At 42.1% G+C, this 19,246-nt stretch overlaps 1 protein-coding gene across 3 annotated transcripts in view; it reads left to right on the forward strand.

Annotated features, from left to right (window-relative positions):
• The first annotated feature begins 12,975 nt into the window (after positions 1–12,975).
• Positions 12,976–19,246, forward strand: part of LOC147642283 (NADH-ubiquinone oxidoreductase B18 subunit) — a 28,446-nt gene continuing 22,175 nt past the window's right edge. For 2 of the 3 annotated variants that reach the window (XM_086804630.1, XM_086804619.1), the window contains exon 1: positions 13,029–13,285. In XM_086804630.1, coding sequence (XP_086660756.1) covers positions 13,045–13,281 — 237 coding nt within the window. In that variant the 5' untranslated portion in view covers positions 13,029–13,044 and the 3' untranslated portion in view covers positions 13,282–13,285. Of the gene's footprint in view, positions 13,286–19,246 lie in introns of all 3 variants that reach the window. The other variant, XM_086804638.1, reaches the window with a different exon arrangement.

Below are 19,246 nucleotides of genomic sequence, written 5' to 3' on the forward strand. Positions count from 1 at the left end.
GCGTTTTCTATTAGTTCCGAACCTTATCTCTTTTTTGGGGTACTAATTCACACACAAAAATCAAACTTTAAGCTTTACACTTTATCCAATCAACCTTAGCCCAAATAATGTGACTTTCCTATTTATAAGTGCCAATGCTGTTGCTTTAACACCTAAGCACATGCTTTATTTTTGTTTGCATGGATATTATTTTTATTTATTAATCTTCTAATATTAGTCCATTTATTTATTTCACAATATTTTCTAATGGCTTTTTTCTCTTTCTAACCCTATATGTACTGGGCGTGCTTGTAACAAAGAGATTTTAGGATGCACATACACATGGGGATGGGCTAGGCACATGGGGCTTAGGGACATTTACAAGTGGTGTGAGGACATGTGAGCCTTGGAACTATAAAAGGCACCAACCTAGGACTATTGTACCCTTTTGATATCTTCTTGATCATTTGATATGATAGACATCTTCTCTTCTTGGAGCTTTTGCCCAAGCTTTCATGGTAGTCTTTCCATGTCTAGGTGTTACTCCCTATGATGAGTGGGACATGTGTGTACTCCATGTTAATGAGTGCATAGATCGTGATCTTAGGAGGGTTACTCATGCATTGATTTCATGGCTTTACACCCGTTATCGCGAGTTACCATTTCATGCCATGGATCATATTTATTTTGCCACATTCACATATATCCAGAGGGGTGAAAAGAGCATTATGACTTTATCTTTGATGTGCTCATAAGTCTCCGTTTGCAAACATGGGAATTGATTCTTGAATTTTTGGCTCAAATGTTGTCGAGGCAGTAGGTAAGACTGCTGATTGGTTTCCAATGGGGTTGCTTGAACACACAAGCTCTTGTGTAGATGTGGTTGAGTGACTTGCTTGGTGTTGCTTGGGCATCCATTCTTATCAAACTTTAGGTGAAGTTGTTGGGGTTGAAGTCCGTGGTGAGGCTTTCTTCACGTTGCTCGATTTTGGCAACCATATGATAGGATTACCATCATAGTATCCTTGTTGTTGAAGCACATTACAGGCACCCATCTTTGATGTACATTATAAACTAGTGGGCTGATGCCTTTGGTGCTAAGGTTTGTTTCTTTGCACAGATTGAGGGGATTTATTGACATGCTGGGGAATCCATGCTTTGGCATTACTTTGGTATTACCCTTGTGCTTGTAGTAAATTTTTTGGTACCCACACTTGTTGACTTGGTGGAGTTCTCTTAAGAAGTGGCATAGGCTTTCGTGGACGGTGTTGTGGAGTACTTTTATTTTTCCTTGGCCTCTGAGTGCTGCGTTGAGGAAGAGGCTTTGACTGTTGAGGTACCCAAATTTGATTGGCACCTTCATATTAGCCTTGGGCAACAAGTAGCTACTTTTCCACCCACATTTTGATACCATTAAGATACCTTGATTTGTGTTGTCTTGGTGCATCATTGCCTGTAGGGAGATCTAACCATACCATGATAGAATCTTCAAGAGGGACCATGGATGTTTTAGTTTTTGTTTCAGCTTCAGATCCCATTTCTGTTTCATATTCCCACTTAGTTTTATCCTCTTTTTGGCTCTCAGCTTTTCCAAGAGTACCCAATATGTACACTGGTACACTTGGTCCCCTGACAATTCTAAGTTCTATTTGGAAACTTGTGAATCCCTATAGTCCTATTCTATGGAGTTCTTTATGTCTCGGTATAACTCATGTTGAGCCCTTAAAGGTATAAGTACTGATATTATGCTGGCTTTACTGAGAGAAGAGCATTTCTCCAAATGAGGTTTTAAGAGACTGCTTTAATTTTGTAAGGAAATTATCGAATTCCTCACGTGCTTTCTCAATTGCATAATTCATGCAATCTGTCTCAAATGACTCTTTTGTAGAGAGTATGTCTTCCTCTTGAAAGGGGAAGCAGTACTCCTCTAGTTTTGTATTTTGGTTGTTTTTTTAGGTTTGGCATGATTAGGTTCAATCACAACCGGTGATCCTGTAAGACATTCAACCATGCTAAGCATGCTCTCCATGCTCGCTTTTTGCATTCCGCATATGTCATATGATCATGATTTTCAATTTGGGGTGGTTAGGTGAGTTCTAGTTTCTTGATTGGTCCATTAAGTGCACTGAGTGACGAATCAGAACTTGTTTCATGCTCACTAAGTGACGTACTAGAACTTGTTTCATCTTTTGACTTTCTTTTGATTGTTAGTTTTTCATTATGTTTGTCTATGCGATGAGACTTGTTTCATCTTCTGACTTTCTTTTGATTGTTAGTTTTTCATTATGTTTGTCCATGCGATGAGATCGAATTCTCTTTTGGGCTTTTGGATCCTGTGTCACATGTATGGGAGTTGGGGTTTGTGTGGTAGCCTTTGAGGTGGATGCTTCTGCATCATGTATAGCTTTTGGCTCTTTTGGGTTTATGTCCTCCATAAGCTCTTTTTCCCTGTTCTTTAATTCAACCTTGGTTTCGATAGTTTGTTGTCCCTTGTTTTTCTTAGGTTTAGAAGGTTTTATTTTCTGTTTTTGGGTTCTGCTTTAAAGCATGTTCTTCTACCCATATTGAGGTATTGTATTTTGCGTTCTTTTTAACCGTTTCTCATGACTTGGCTTGTAAGCATGTAAGCACATTCAAGGGTACCGTGGACAATTGCCTATTCTGTACACTTAAGATGTTAAGAGTTATATTTTTTGAGACAAGTTACATTGAAGGAACTCGTCTTGGGCAATCTTGGAACATGTGATCAATGCCACATCGTTCATACATGGGTTGCAAAGTGTCAGTGACTATGGGCATAGAAGTATTCCAAATTGTGCAGTCTGCCACTTTGTGCGGTCCATGACAATAGAAACACTAAAGTGTTCGATTAACTGCCTCTTGAGTGAATTCTACCCTTTGGATTGTTTCTACTTAGTGCATGGGAGATGGGGGTTCTGAGTCAATTGTTGATGAATTGGGACACTTTTTAGTATCATGATCAAAGGATTTACAATATATGCAGTACAAAAAACAGGTGCCTTGTATGCACAATGGGGATTAGGATGGTCGTAGTGATTGCACTTAACACAAGGCATTTTGCTCCTCACTTGTAGAGGCATTAAGGATGTTTAGCTCTGAAGGATTTCATCCTCCCTTAGAGATGTCGATTGAAAGCTTTTAAGCAACACTGCATAGAATTCAAGGAATGACAATTCTGAGATCGATTGAAAGCTTTTAAGCAACACTGCATAGAATTCGAGGAACGACAATTCTGAAATCGATCTTTCTTTTGCCATTGCTTCACTTGGTTTAGATGAGGAACATTTCGTATCATGATCATCTTCTAGCATGTTGTCATCTAAAAGTACTGCTTCTTTACAACATTGATCATCTTCTAGCATGTTGTCATCTAAACGTACTGCTTCTTTACAACATTGATCAAATGTTTGTGGATTGGATACAATGATCAAGTTGTGTAAGCTGTTTTTCTTTAAGCCCATCATGAAACATCTCTTCAATTGAAAATCGTTTAATTTTTCCCATGACTCAGATTGCAAGTCTAAGAGTTTTATGTGAAGGATAAAATCTCTAATGATTTTGTTTAGTTTACGCTCAATTGAATAGAGTTCTTTCGCTGCACTCCATCGTTCACCTTGTCTAGAAAAGCCGTGGATAAAGGTTGTTTTCAAGGTTCTGAAGTTGGTCTTGATTACCAGTATCAATGTATTGAACCACCGACTAGCCTTTTCCCCTAAGCATAGGTTCAATGCATGTACCTTGGTGGGGCACTTGGGATTTCCAAAGGCTTCACATCTCTCTTCAAACATTTGTATAAATTGAACATGATCTATTGTTAAAATTTATACAGTTGTATTTTTGGATGTCACTGAGGCTGTATGTGAGTGCTCCTGATGGTAGGGACTCACTTAGTCCTTGGGCAACCCCCCTTCCTAGACTAGTCAGTATATCTAAGGTGTGGGCATCTAGGGGTTGAAAAGGGTTGGTACTTATAAGATTGGTGGGAATGTTAGGTAAGGGAACAAAGCCCAGTGGGATCGAAGTGACAGGGGGTGTAAAACCCAATGGCCAATGGTATTGGGAGGTGTATTTGGGGCATAGATCTCAATGGCTTGAAGATATCAGCCATTGGGTTCAGTCCTTGTGTAATCCCTAGCAATCCCTCTATCGTTGCCATGTCTGATTGCTTAATTCCTCCTTAAATGAGCAAGCACATGTTTTTTTTATGCTTTTTATATTTTCTCACAGTCCGTTTTTACAGCCTTAAGAGGCTTGGCATTCTTTTCGTTGAGTGTCTGTTCACCCAAATTAGCTTAGGTGCTATACGCATGTGAACAACTTGAGATATTTTTCTAGAAAAAGTGCATGCTAGTAAGTTCCCAGACGGAAGAGAAGGTCCTAAAACCTATTTTCCATCACTGCCTCAAGACGAAAAAAAATCATAAATTTTTTCCCTGTTGCAACACGTTTTTTAGGGTGTTTCAAAAGGAATTTTGAAAAACTATATATGAGAGAGTTGTAGTATTTTTGGAGTACTACAAGTTTGTTTCCCTGAGTCGTTCGTGATTTTGTCATTTAGATCCTCAAAAAGTAGTCTGAATATGGTTCGAAGTTGTTTTTATGTTGATTTTTACGATTTTTCGTGCTTTTCGGACTATTTTGTGCCTCGATTTCCGGGTTGAATTTTGAGGTTGCTAGTTGGAGACCAAAACAATCAAGCACAGCTGCTATCAAAAGGAGGAACTTCCAGAAATTTGCGACTACGTGCTAGCCACAAGAGTGCGAATCCTTTTGCATAAGAATGGGTTGGTTGTTGAGAAATTTCCACTCTATATCCTTTTTCAATTCAGGATATAGAGTTTCAATCAATGCAATCGCCCTCTTACATGCCCTATAGTCAACGATATAAAGAATGACTTACAATCAATAATTAGGAAGCAAGAAGGAAACGATATAAAGTATAATGACTTACAATTTAGATTGTCCATGCATTCCGAGAAGGCTATTCATAAAAACTGTCCGGCATTTCACCACATTTATTAAACAAGCAGACGAGTGCCCTCTGAAATTGAGAAAGTAAACAAAAAATATAAGAAACCTAACACAGGCAACTAATAACTTAAATTCCATCAACAGCTCGAAATCCAAAGAAAATACATACTTCCTATACATGGCAGCACAATAGAGTAGGTACCCGGACTAACTCCCTAGAAATAAGGAGCAAGGTCCTCGTCAGACCTCCTCAACGGGTCAATCAGGATAGTTGATACCAAAGGATCACAAATATATACTTGCTTTGCCTGGTCTGGCAAAAGCTCTTTCAACAGTACCCTGTAGATTGAATTAAAAACATTAGGAAAGGAAAAAATAAATTAAAATAAGAAAGCATTCAAAAAAAGGCGAAGAGTATACACCTTAAACAAGTAAGCACAATAATGTCATTGATCTCTCTATTCTTTTCAACGAGCATATAAACATCTGTTGGAGCGATATGGAGGTACTCCTCCTGCTCAGCGCTGTACGAGACATTGCATATAATCTGACCAGGCACCGCCTTAAGTCTGTCGTTATTCTCTCCCTCCAACTTTAGAAGGTTTTCTGCCAAATCATCCCTATCGACATTCTCTTCAAATAATATCTCCTTTCCCTTCAGATCCGCCCCCTTTATAAGCCTCTTAAGCCCTTGTGGTGTTGTCACCTCTTCAATAACCACCTTGTCAGAAGTCCTATTCCTCTTCAAAGCAGGAGGAATGGAGAGGATTTCTGCTGCCTTCCTAATCCTTGAATGGTAGAGGTCGCATGAACTTATCATACCTATACCTAACTCTGCTTAGTAATGTCATGTCCTTGTCCATTAGTGTGACCCTCCTCGCATGGGCAGCACAAATGTTACTATCATTTAATAAGTCTATAAGGAAGTCCTCGCATGACTCTTGAAGACATGCGACGGCGCTACTCTAGCATTTAAAGTAACCTTTCCACTTTATTTTGTCGCTTATGGATCTAACAATCCTCAAGAAAGGAGCTTTGGGGATGAGGAGATTGATAGCCGCCTGCACCTTCCTTATCTCCGCAAACATTTTTCTTTGCCTCTACAAAGTGACCCTGGCCTTTGAAATGTTCCTGCTGGTGCTGGGTTTGACACATCAAGCATAGGTTCACTTAAGACGTCCTTTGGAATTTTCTCTGGAATATCTGGAATCGGAACTGGAATTTTCTCTGGAATATCTGGCCTTTGAAATGTTCCTGCTGGTGCTGGGTTTGACACATCAAGCATAGGTTCACTTAAGACGTCCTTTGGAATTTTCTCTGGAATATCTGGAATCGGAACTGGATCGGGCGCTGGATCTGGCTCTGGCACTGAAACTCTCATGACGGTCTATTTTGTGCGCGCCATTACAGCACTAGAAAAGAGAAGGCAAAGTAATTAGCCAAGTCACACGACCACCATCCACCGCACGATAAGGGGAATCCAAATCTGGACCAACGTTCTTTTCGCACGGTGAACGAAACAAGAACTTATCAATAAAATTTTTAGATCCATCCACGGAGCGATATTTCAATTCGAAAACATGGAGAATAGATATATTGCATGGTGAACGAAATAAGAACTTATCAATAAAATTTTCAAACCCATCCACGGAGCGATATTTCAATTCGAAAACATGGAGAATAGATATATGACACCATGAACGAAATCTCTTATCAATTCAAGTATTGTTTTTACGGTGCACATTAAAGTGAGAATTCATATTTAAAGTGAGAAGGTGTTCATTTAAATGAGAAAAGAATATGAGAAAATAAAATCAAATAAATAATTTAAGTTATTTGGCCAAGCTGGCGTGTGCACAAAATTTATTAGGGCCTTCCCATGTGCATGTGCACATGGGCATGCCCAATAAATTATGTACATATAAGCACCCCCAACATATATTAAGGTTAGAAAGAGAAAAATGTGCACATAAATACCCCTAGCATATATTACGGTTAGGAAGAGAAAATTTTGATTTGAATATATTTTGAAATAAATAAATGGATTATTCTAATAAAATTCATAAATAAAAATAATATCCATGTAAATAAAAATAAAGCATGTGCTTAGGTATTAATGCAATAGGATTGGCACTTATAAATAGGAGAATGCACATTATTTGGCATAAGGCTGAATAGATAAGATGTAAATACTAAGGTTTAATTTTTGGGTGTGGATTAGTCCCAAAAATTTGAGATAAGCTTTGGAATTAATAGAAAACTCAAGTCATGCATGAGAGAGGGAGTTAAGTTGGTGTAAGGTCTAGATGCATGTAAAAGTGGTTAATTCGTCTAGTGAGCTCATGGATATACTCTTTTGCGTTAAAATACCCAAAAGAGCCATCTCTTACAAGACGGTTGAGCCACTTACTATGAAGTGCTCACCTCAATGGAAGTAAAATCTTTGGCACTATGGCACAAAGTCAAGGGCATTCTAGCACCCAATCCTTGTTGATCCAATGACATCTAATCAACAACCATGCTAATCTCTAAACTCTACGGTTTAATATCTAGCTATGAGTCCTCCTAGGTTGTGATAGAGTCATAGACTCAACTTTCAGGGTGAATAAAAATAACAAAGTCCTTCAAGAACTTGACCCAAATATTTAGTGGATCCACGTCATGGCCAACTGCTATGCTTGAGCATAGCATGAAAACACACGCAACTTGGCCATGCAAATTGACAAGGTCAGGGCTTTATCTAGAATATCAAGCACCTAAGGTATGTGACTTTCCATAAAATTTGAGCTCATTGGAAGTTAAAACCCAATATCGATTAAAATATATTATCACTTTTTTCTTGATAAACCATCGAGTTTAATCTTAAACTCAAACATCCATGTCAAGAGACCCATTTGATCATTATGAATCAACATCCTCCATAGCCACCACCATAGCTCAAGAGGGCAAGGAGATCTAGTCACCACCCAACCATAGAGGGGAATGTGGATAAATCCACACTCTCGGGTACTTATAAGTGCTTTCCCGGCTGCCCAAGTGCTCCGACTTAGGCGCCCTCACCCTCGACCCTGGATGCATTCGCCATCCACACTCTGGCGTTCGAGCTCTACATCTGGTTGAGCTCCCATGTGCCGTTACATGCTATGTGACATTACCCCCCCTCTAAAGAGTTTTTGTCTACAAAAACAAATGGGGGAAAGCTTTTGGTAAGAGCATTTAGTTGTTCTCACTTGAGACTTTTTTTGACCTATCCTTCCACTTAACTATATGACCAAGGAAACATGCAACACTCATGTTTCATTTGGAACACCAAACGATAGTCGGCACTTGTTACAACTATGAAAGATGTAATAACACATAAATTTCTACTAAGGCATCGAGTAACATCATGCCTTTAGCATACACCAGAAGTTCTCAAATCCTTATTGTGAACTTCATAATGAATGTGCTCTGATATTCAAGGAATTCCTTTGCATGTTCTACGACATCAAAGATGTTTTACTGTTGTGGTTAGAAACCACATGGACTTTGATTCAACAAATTTGCACAACTATTTTACAAGTCTTTAGCAAATTGTTCTATAATGTGGTAAAGTTCAATTGACGTTTCACATAGTCTAAAGAAAGCTACACTTTCTTCTCGCCAAAAGTTATTGCGTTCTTCCAAGAACAGTTTACACATCTTGCAACAATGAAGATGATTTTCACATAGATAACGTCTATGTGATGTATAGTATCTACACACTACTAGAAAATCAAGAGTAATGTGCACCAATGAGAGTACCACTCCCAGCCCCCACGAGTAGATACATGCCTATCCACATGTCTACTCTTGCAACCACTTTGGTTGCTTAGGAATACATATCTATATCTCTACGATCAACCATGTCTTGATGGGCATGTTTATGGGCTATCTATGGTCACATCCAAAAGCTAATAACACCGTCCAAACACACCTCTACAATTGTGCCTCTTGATGTCTATATACTAGGTCAAACAATACCCAAATAAATTGTAAGCCATTCCAACCAGGGACAATGATTTACTACAAGGCAATAGATGAGAAACTCTTTCTTGTTTACCGTGTTTGTGCATGCATATGCTACGATATATGCCAAGGTATGCCTCCAACACACCTTACATTGATAGACTTAAAAAAATATAGCTTATGAACAACAAAACATCTAGTTTGTGTTCAATAGCAATATGAAGTCTGACGTATAACATTTCTTTCTTGCCTCCTCATTACATTAGCAATGCACTACCTACATATAGAGGTCGCAATATACCTCCCAACTATAATTGATGACCAACAAAGAATAATGTTCCTCATACGCACTTCATAAACCTCTGGATTAGCATCCTACTTGACATAGTAGACAACCACCAATGGTCAGTCAATTAACATAGATTGTGTAGACATAATCTATGTAGTGACTACGCACCACAAAATCAAAATCTAGGAAAGTCCATTTCTAGTGTTTGCCTTGGTGTCTTATACCACCAAGGTCACAAGAGTTTGGGTAGAGCATCTGACGTCCCATACCATCAAATGATCACACTAACTACCATGATACAAAAATTGAATCTTCGTACTTTCAATTAAATGATTCCACATCCTTAAAACCCAAGAGTGATGCAAAATATCACCAGATAAAGTATAAGGAACAACTTGTTTTATAGCATGTGTTGCATGTGTTCATCGTTGAGGAGATTCAAAATCACCCTAGAATTTTACAACACTCACTACGAAGTATGCACGTAGAATTAATTCAATAAACCTTGGGCTACTTGTAACCCCAACCACTTGGATTTTAAAGTTTACAATGTTACAAGGCAAAAATGAGGAAAATCATAGATAATAATTCCCCAGATGGCATACCATGTCTTATATTCTCCCAATTTATCAAGAGATGGAATGTACCCATATGCCACATAACTAGAGTAACTACATACTCAAACTTAAACGTGGTGAACAACAAACAAGAATCCTTCATGTGGTAGGGTTTTACGTACTCTAAAGTCTATTGATTCCAAGCTCGGGATTTCTACGACCCCCTTGACTTTGAGCATGGGATTTCTACGAATCCTATTAAAAGGGAAAAAGGCTTTTCGCTCTTTCTCTTTTCATAAATGGGGTTAAAACCCGACCCATATATATTTGCAACTAAAGGTTTTTTTTTTCTACCAGCAAGTTAGAATTCACGCAAAAGGGCATGCATCACTATGGACCACGCACGAGGGCTCCCATCTCTACAGATCGAGTAAACAACACTCTGGTTTGTTAAACAACACAACACTATGGTTGCTAGATGCCCAAAGATGATTTTTGTTGTCTGTGATACAAACATAGGACTGATTTTGATCTTAGTCATACTACGATGAATCAATGCATGTTGTAAGTTGGTCTAAATTCTGTTTCAACAAACTAGTCAAAACAAGTAAATGCATTGGAGATAGAGTATCCCTCTATAAAAAAATCTCAGAAGAAGGATGGTCAAGAGGGCATAGCTCCTCGATTGAACAAATCAAAACTAACAAACAAGAGACCAAGAAACGCAGTGGATTAATATCCATCAACCCAGTTAGTGGAATGTAATATCCATGTGCGCAAACATAACTTGTTAGTATCCATGTGCGCTAATATAACTTGGTAGTAGACTCTTACACCTCTCAAAACTCATAAAAAGTTACAAAAAACTTTAAAATCTTTACATGTACCAAACAACTACACACTCTTGGTGTTCCACCCAAGATGATCAATTGACAAAGTACCACTACGGCACATGTAAAATTTGCACGTGTAACATCAACATGATTTTTAGTTGTAAGCAAATGACTCGTGTACATGCGAGTACACTCTTCTCATAAATGTACACATGTGGTGTGGTTATATCTTTGTACAATACTGGTAATCAATTCTATGGCAACTGCGGCCATGAATTCAAGACATACTGCTTACAAGTACAGCCGTCTACCGACCAACCCGCTACATCACCCTGCATCGTCGGATAAGGTTTCACTCTCTATGAGAGTAAGATCACCCCGAAGCAGGGCGACAATGAAGCTGCGGCTGGCAACAGCCATCGAGGTGTTGGCAACAAACAATGTGCCGGCAATCCCTACATACTCTACTATGGCCAATGGCCTTGAAACTGTGTGACATGCCGACCTCTAACAAACCTGCGCTATTCAGAAAGACCTCCAATAGACCTTTGCTCTCTCCTATTCTATCGACGTGCGACTACTCTCTGTTCACTGGCAGCGCGATGGGCGTCATCCATTGGTGTGATGGCTTGTTGTTGCCGATTTGAGCACCTGTTTGTTGATAGGGGGGTTGCTTTGGCTGAGTGGTTAAGGCGTGTGCCTGGTTGCTGGCAGCAAACAACGTGCCGGCATGACAACTATGCACGCCTCCATGTTTGTGCTGCTATGTTCGTGCGTCTATCTACGCTTATGTGGTGAGATGCGGTCTCCCTCTTGCCTCAATAAGCCACGTGTAGAGATCTGCATGTCGGCACCTCAGCTCCCTTACTCCTAGTAGGAGAGCGTCCTTACTCCCTTGAGTTTCCAAGGGTCCCTTTTAGCTACGTGTGGCTACGTTGAGCTGCGCCATGGCCCCTTGCTCGACCTTCGCCTACGTCGCGTAAAGATCTGCACATTGGCGCCTTAGCTCACTTACCACTAGCAGAGCCTCCTTACTCCCCTTTCCTCCTTTCCATCTAGCTACCACCATACCTCAAGAGGGCAAGGAGCTTTAGTCACCACCCAGCCCATAGAGGGGAATGTGGATAACCTCACACTCTCGAGCAGTGATAGGGACCTACCCATCCATAAGCCTGACTGGCTGCCCATAAGCCTACTTTGATACCAATGTTACCTAGCCACCACCATAGCCAAGAGGGCTAGGAGCTCTAGTCACCACTCACTAGAATGTGGATAACTCCACACTCCCGGGCACTTATAGGAGCCTGCCCACCCATAAACTTGCCCGATCGCCCAAGTGCTCCGACTTGGCCACCCTCACCCCTAGACACCGGATGCACTCATGATCCACACTCCGACGTTCAGGCTCCGCATTCGGTCGAGCTCCAACACATCATTACAGGCTACGTGATAGTAAGGCTACTTGGCCATACCATGTGCATGAGCTATGGTGGGATGGGTGCCTTGCCCTTATAGGCAACTATCATGATCCTCGGATTGAAGGCCTCCCATCAACTTTTCACTAAAGTGCAACCTTTTTACCAACCTTTTTACCAAGTAGCCTCTTGCCCCTTATAGGTAGCTACCATGATCCTTGGATTGCAGGCCCCCCATCAACTTTTTAGTAGAGTGCAACCTTTTTACCAAGTAGCCTCTCTTGGTTTTGATAGACATAGCTAACCTCATGCATGTCCAACCAAAGTTGGTTGCATCCAATTTTCTTACAAAGGATGGGGGTGTTTGTGTCACCCAGATGGGCGATGGTGGGCACCACCCATGGGGCTTACAGACGGGTGGTTTTGCCAAGTATCCTCACCCATTGGGCTTACAGACGGTTGCCAAGTATCCTCACCACCGATGGCACAAAATGTGTCCCAGCAAAATCGTAAGGAGAACATCACCCATGGGCATCTTCCCGGTCCATATGCCTGCCCATCCGAAATACAAGGAACAGTGTGTAAAGAAGGAAAGTCGTTTAAGTGGCCATAGGAGGATACCTTATATATGCATAGTGAGGCTTCCCAGCAAAATCGTAAGGAGAACATCACCCATGGGCATCTTCCCGGTCCATATGCCTGCCCATCCGAAATACAAGGAACAGTGTGTAAAGAAGGAAAGTCGTTTAAGTGGCCATAGGAGGATACCTTATATATGCATAGTGAGGCTTCCCAGCAAAATCGTAAGGAGAACATCACCCATGGGCATCTTCCCGGTCCATATGCCTGCCCATCCGAAATACAAGGAACAGTGTGTAAAGAAGGAAAGTCGTTTAAGTGGCCATAGGAGGATACCTTATATATGCATAGTGAGGCTGTGTCAGCAGCAGGATCATTCTCCAATTTCTGTGTTGGGAGGAACGAAACCTTAGATGGAGCAAGTAGCGACGCAGGAGGAGATGCGGGAGGCTCGGCTACCGCTGGCGTATCGCGACCAGTGCGCGCACCTACTCATCCCGCTCAACAAGTGCCGTCTCCAGGAATTCTATCTGCCCTGGAAGTGCGTGGACGAGCGCCACGCCTACGAGAAGTGCGAGTACTCTCTCTTTCTTGAGCGCGTCCGCAAGATGGAGGCCCTCCGTGAAGCCAAGCGCTCTGCTCCCCATTAAATCGGTATTGTCGCTCAAACCCTGAAAAATAATGCCAGGTACCTAAACCTGTCATATCCCATTGGCTGTACGGCCATCACAATGTACGGATTCGTCAAATGCATCTGATTTCCATTTATTTGTATGTATCCATTGTCCAATCATCATCACATCACTGTATTGCCAACCATGCCCGTTTACCGTACAGCCATGTCCTCGTACTGACCCATTCCATGTCAGCATCACGTGTCATTGTTGTGTGGACAATGCCGCTGTTCAGACTTATCACACGCCTTTGATTTTATAATTTTGCATCTGTATGCATCCATTTATCATAAGTACAATCAAGGCGTATGATGAATGCATGCAAACACAGGACACCACAATTAATGGCACGTCCTGAATCATGACCATAAATGAGAGCTTTCATCTGTGCAAATATATGATTGAGTATTTACAATCAAGGGCTATTTATCATACGTTCTGCATGGATTCAACATACAGAATTACCCCGCATTGTACAAGCTCATCATATCTCTGACCATGTCACTGTACGGATGGAGTCCCCCCCCGGACCCCAAGTAATGCTAGATATCTGAACAGCCATGTTGTCGTAGAAGACCCATTGCATGTCACTGTACAAGTTCATCACACCCCTTCATAATCCTTTGATTCTATGACCATGTATTTGTATGCATTCATCATATGCTCTTGCATTGTTGGTCAAACACATAAGATGAGTGGTCCCTGATCCTATCACGTCTTCTTTGGTGGTTTGTTTAATTGTCATTTTTGGCAGACTAGAAATTGCCATTTGGCAAGGATCCTTTCATCACTGAAATGTGTCTTTTGTAGTTTTGGTATGCCTCCACAGTTGGTATATGTTTTTATTGACCCCAAGCATTGTTGTGCTTTGCTGTGCCACTGGAGTTAGTATGAATTGTTGGAGATCCTAGGCATTGTTTTGGTCTCTGTTGTGTGGTTATGGTGTCATTATAGCTATGGTTAAGGGGTGTTTGCAGCATGGCGGGAGAGTGGGGAGCAATCATCAGTCCTTAGATGCTTGTGCCAAGACAACTGAGGACATGTACAGGGTAGCTTAGCCTTTAGGAGAGCTAAGGTTTACCAAACCTTTGTGAGCATTCATGAAGGGACGTGGTGGACTGAGTGACTACCGGAGTAGGTTAGGGTTTGAACACACTGGGTAGAAGTAGGTGCATGCCAATGACGGGTTGCATCCACTTCAAGTCATTTGGCCTATTAGAATGCGCAAGCCAGGAATTAGAGAGCAACAAAGAAACACGTGGAAGGGATGTGCATATATACAAGGATATGTGCGAAGGAATGCCTGAAGGAGGTTAGACAGCAGTAATAATAAGTTTGGGACAGATCTGGGGCAATTTTGGATGCTGGAAGCCAGAGGTTTGGAAACAAAAACAAAAACCATGGGAATAGGTTTAAAAAAAGGTAGGATGACTCAATAAGCCAGCCAGCCAAAAGCCCAGAAGGGGCGCCCAGATTCAAATTTTTAATATATATGAAAAAGAGACATGACTTACTCACAGCTCCTGGTTGAGCTTCCAACCAGCAATAGAGGGTTGGTTTCAGCCCATAAAGAAGCTTGGTAAGAACAACTTCCATGCTTGGGTGACAAATTTCCTGATGGGAAAGGGTTACTGGGACTACATAGAAGGTGAGCATGAAGAGGCACTGGAGATACCGGAGATCAATCCGACTGCTGCAGATGTGAAAGACTTCAAGGATTGGAACCAAGGAGCCAGAAAAGTTATGTATTGGCTCTCTATCAGTATATAGGACACCATGATTGGGCACGTACAGGATGCCAAGTCTCCTAAGGAGGCGTGGGACACCTTGGTAAAACTCTATGAAACGAATACCAAAGCGCGAAAGATACAATTGAAGAATGAACTTCATACTGTGGAGAAAAAGAGTACGTCTGTGAATGACTATGCATTGAAGATCAAGGGTATTGTGGAATCCCTTGCATCTATTGGTGTTTCAGTAGATGATGATGATAAGGTGGAAGTCTGTCTACGTGCTCTCGGGCCACAATACAAGGCGTTCAAGACGTCTATTTAGGCTCGGGAAAACATTTTCAATTTCACAGATTTGGTGTCTATGTTGATTATAGAAGAGAAGAGCTTGGGTAAAGATCAACAGTCTTCACAAAACAAAAACAGTTCAGAGCAACAGGCCTTCTACACAAGTTCAAGAAGAGGACGAGGTAGAGGAGGCCGTAGACGCGGCCAAGGAGGTGGCTGAACAGGTAATTAGAATTATGGCCAGCAAAGCAACAATAACAACAGTCCGAGAATTCACAACAACAACAACACGCAGGTGGAAGAGGCCAATTCAGAGGCAGGGGGAGTCAAAGAGGTCGTGGAAATTGACAAAGGCAATATAATGATATACGCGGATGCTTTTATTGTGGTAAAGCCTGGACATGTGCAGGCAGATTGTTATAAGAAGCAGCTGACATGCAAAAAATGAGAAATTGCAGCAAAATAACTATGCATCCTCGAGCAGAAACAATGAGGATAATGAAAGGTTGTTTGTTATGCAGCATGTCCTTAATGCCATGTCTGAAAATGTTGAAGCAGCACATAAAGATGATGTATGCTACGTTGATTTGGGTGCTTCTAACCACATGACAAGTCATGGGGAGTGGTTCAAGGAGATGAAAAACCTTGAAAGACTAGGTTTTGTGGAAACAGGGGATGACACTGCTCATCCAATTGCCCATATTGGAGATGTGCCATTGTCTATGCAGGATGGCAAAGTGAAGTACCTTGCAGATGTACTTCATGTTCCGAATATAACAAGGAATCTGGTTTCAGTCGGTCAGATGATTGAGTAGGGTTTGCAGGTTCGGTTTAATCCCTTGCAAATGGTTCATGAATTGTTGCAGACACAGACATTTGGCATAAAAGAATTGGACATGTGAATGTGCAGAGAATGAAGTCTATGCAGACTAAAGGAATTGTGACACGACTGCCAAAGTTTAAAGTTGAAGGTATGCAGAAAATATGTGAAGCATGCCAATTTGGAAAGCAAACAAAGCATGTATTTCCACGTGACAGAAATGTGAGCAGAAATGCACTAGATGTTGTGCATTCAGATGTATGGGATCCTACGAAGACTGTGTCTATGGGAGGCTGCAGGTATTATGTGACATTTATTGATGACCACACAAGGAAAGTGTGGGTATACTTCATGAAGGAGAAGGGTGAGGTATTCACTCATTTTCAGAATTTCAGAGTTATGGTTGAAAAGCAAACAGGAAAATATGTAAAGTGCCTAAGGTCAGATGGAGCGGAAGAGTACTTCTCCAATGAGTTCTCTGAATTTTTGAAGAAGAATGGTATTGAGAGACAGTTTACATGCAGATATACTCCGCAACAAAATGGAGTTGCTGAGCGAAAAAACAGGCACATTGTTGAGATTGCGCGAGCATTGATGGGAGAGAAGAATATGCCGTATAGCTATTGGGCTGAGACTGTTTCTACAGCAGTTTACATCATGAACAGGACTCCAACTGCAGCCATACATGATGTAACTCCAGAAGAGAGGTTTTGAAACCGATCCCGTCAAGTGGGAAAGACTCCGTTGGACACCCACACGCTTAATAGCACAACTTTAAAACCACAAATATGAAATGGACAACTTAAAACAACTTGAAAAGTAAATGAACAGAAATGGAAAGATGGACACCAGCACTGGGGCCGGAACGGACCGACCCCCCCCCTCAATATATAATATATTTATTGGGAGTATTTAATGAATACAATGCTCCATGGGTTCTGAGAACCAGATAATGTCCATGTACATATGAAAACAGTACCAAACAAGTAGGCTCGAATTTTGATGTAGAAGCTCGAAGCAGAACGACCACTAGAGTGGTCCAATCTCTACGGTCCTGTGCTTTCACTGGACTCCGCGGAGAGCGCCTCACTGGTGTTCCGAGACCACGCACAAACAGGCGCTCTCGTACTAACGCCTGGCTCTCCCGATCTCAGCACCTTTGGACCGAGGTTTGCCAATACAGCTTGGACAACCCGGCACCGAACGGGTGTTGGCCGTAGAGGGATGAATCCCTTATCAGATTTAAACATATAATACTTTACTCAAATCTGAAAATCACTTACTTGTAGATGGTTGATAGAAAACCCATACTCGAAGTATGAAGAAGCCTCCCAGGAGAGGCGAAGTTCCTTTGATGAAGACTCAGTCGCCTCGTGGTGAACCACCAAGGCAGGTACCTCCGTAAAAGAAAACCACAGCCGCCTGCTGTGCGAGAAGAAGTATCCACTTGCAAGGGCGGATAGAGACCTGGCTTGTATGGAGAAAGGGGATACTTGCTGCAGCCGCCTGTGGGGAGTAGGAGTTGCAGTCGAATAGGAGCAGACGCTTGTAGGAAAACAGCCGCCTAAAGCATAGGGGGCCGCCTAGCTGATGTGCACAACCAAGTGGCTGCAGCCTGTGTAACCGCCTACTGTGCAGTATGCAGCCGGCTGGAGAACAGGCTCAGCTTGCTGAGGATGGTGTGCAGTTGATGAACTCTGCCTGTAGAGAGTCAGGCGCAGCCAGCAGCAGAGTCAGCCGCCTATAGAGAGTCAGGCGCAGCCAGCAGCAGAGTCAGCCGCCTGTAGAGAGTCAGGCGCAGCCAGCAGCAGAGTCAGCCGCCTGTAGAGAGTCAGGCGCAGCCAGCAGCAGAGGGTCGTCTTCAGGAAGAGCATGCGCAGAGATGGTGGTCGCCTGGTTCTCTACGTAAGAGGGAAGCGATTCATCCCACGCTTGAAGGGGGCCCTTTCTTTAATAAAGTTTAAGTAAAGATACCACTAGAGAGTTCCCACGCATGCATGAAAGGGAACTAGTGGGGGTTGGTGACCATGCCTACCCCCACACTCACTTAAAAGTGAGGCTCCCCACCTTGGCTCCTAAGTGGGTGCCCAAAGGGGGTGCCCGCTTTTAAATAAGTGTGAACCCCTAACCTTATAAAACAAAGGGGTTAGAATTTAAATATTAAAACAACAAGTACCATATACTTACCACCTGTTCACATGCACTGAAACTTGTCAGAATACAGGGCAGACTTCACGACTCACTGGCAGGCGTCTCCGCTCAGTAAGTAACACGTCAAGCAGGCAAACACACAAATACATGTCATGCGAAAACAGTTTCAAACATGCAAAATATGTGTGCATGTGCAAAAAGTAACATGGACATATCTCCCGTTCATGGAACATGTACAAAATATCTGTCGGCACAAAACTGGCACGACATAAAAACTTGGTCTTCCTATGGAGTGACAGTCCCATAGGTAAGACACAGTTCCAGGCACGAGTTTCCCTATGGTGTGACAGTCCCATAGGTAAAACACGGCACGAATACTGGCTCTTCCATGGCGTGACAGTCCCATGGATCGAACACAGTCCAGGTCATACACGGGTGGCACTGATCTGGCTCCCGTCCATACGACACCATCCTGCTAACACACGGGTGGCACCAGTTTGGCTCCCGTCCATGTCAGCAAGGTACTGGCCTCTTCACATGAGACACCGGCCTGGCCTCGAGTGAACGAGACGCAAAAACTAGGAATGGACCAAATGGTCGGCCAATTGGTGACATCCCCCTTTGATCTTGCTTAATCTTGAGCACCAATTGCTCCGTAGCAAGGGCAGAAGCTGTAAGTTGTTGCAACGTGTGTTTCGGGTGCAATTCAATACCCGATCTATATGCAGGTTGCAATCCAGAACGAAACTTCCTTTTTCTTTCATCCTCTGATATTAGCATGAAGGGAGTCACTTCCAGCAACACTTTCCAGAATTTGTTAACATACTGTTGCACACTCTCATTATCTTTTTGTTCCAGCCTGTCCCACTTTTGAGTGAGAGTTTGCTCCGCATTGGGTGGCAAGAACTGAGCATAAAATCTATCTTTGAATTCCTTCCAAGTAGAGATGGGA

This window comes from Cibotium barometz, chromosome 1 (assembly GCF_041138505.1).
Source record: "Cibotium barometz isolate CiBa-2024 chromosome 1, ASM4113850v1, whole genome shotgun sequence".
Taxonomy (NCBI): Eukaryota; Viridiplantae; Streptophyta; class Polypodiopsida; order Cyatheales; family Cibotiaceae; genus Cibotium; species Cibotium barometz.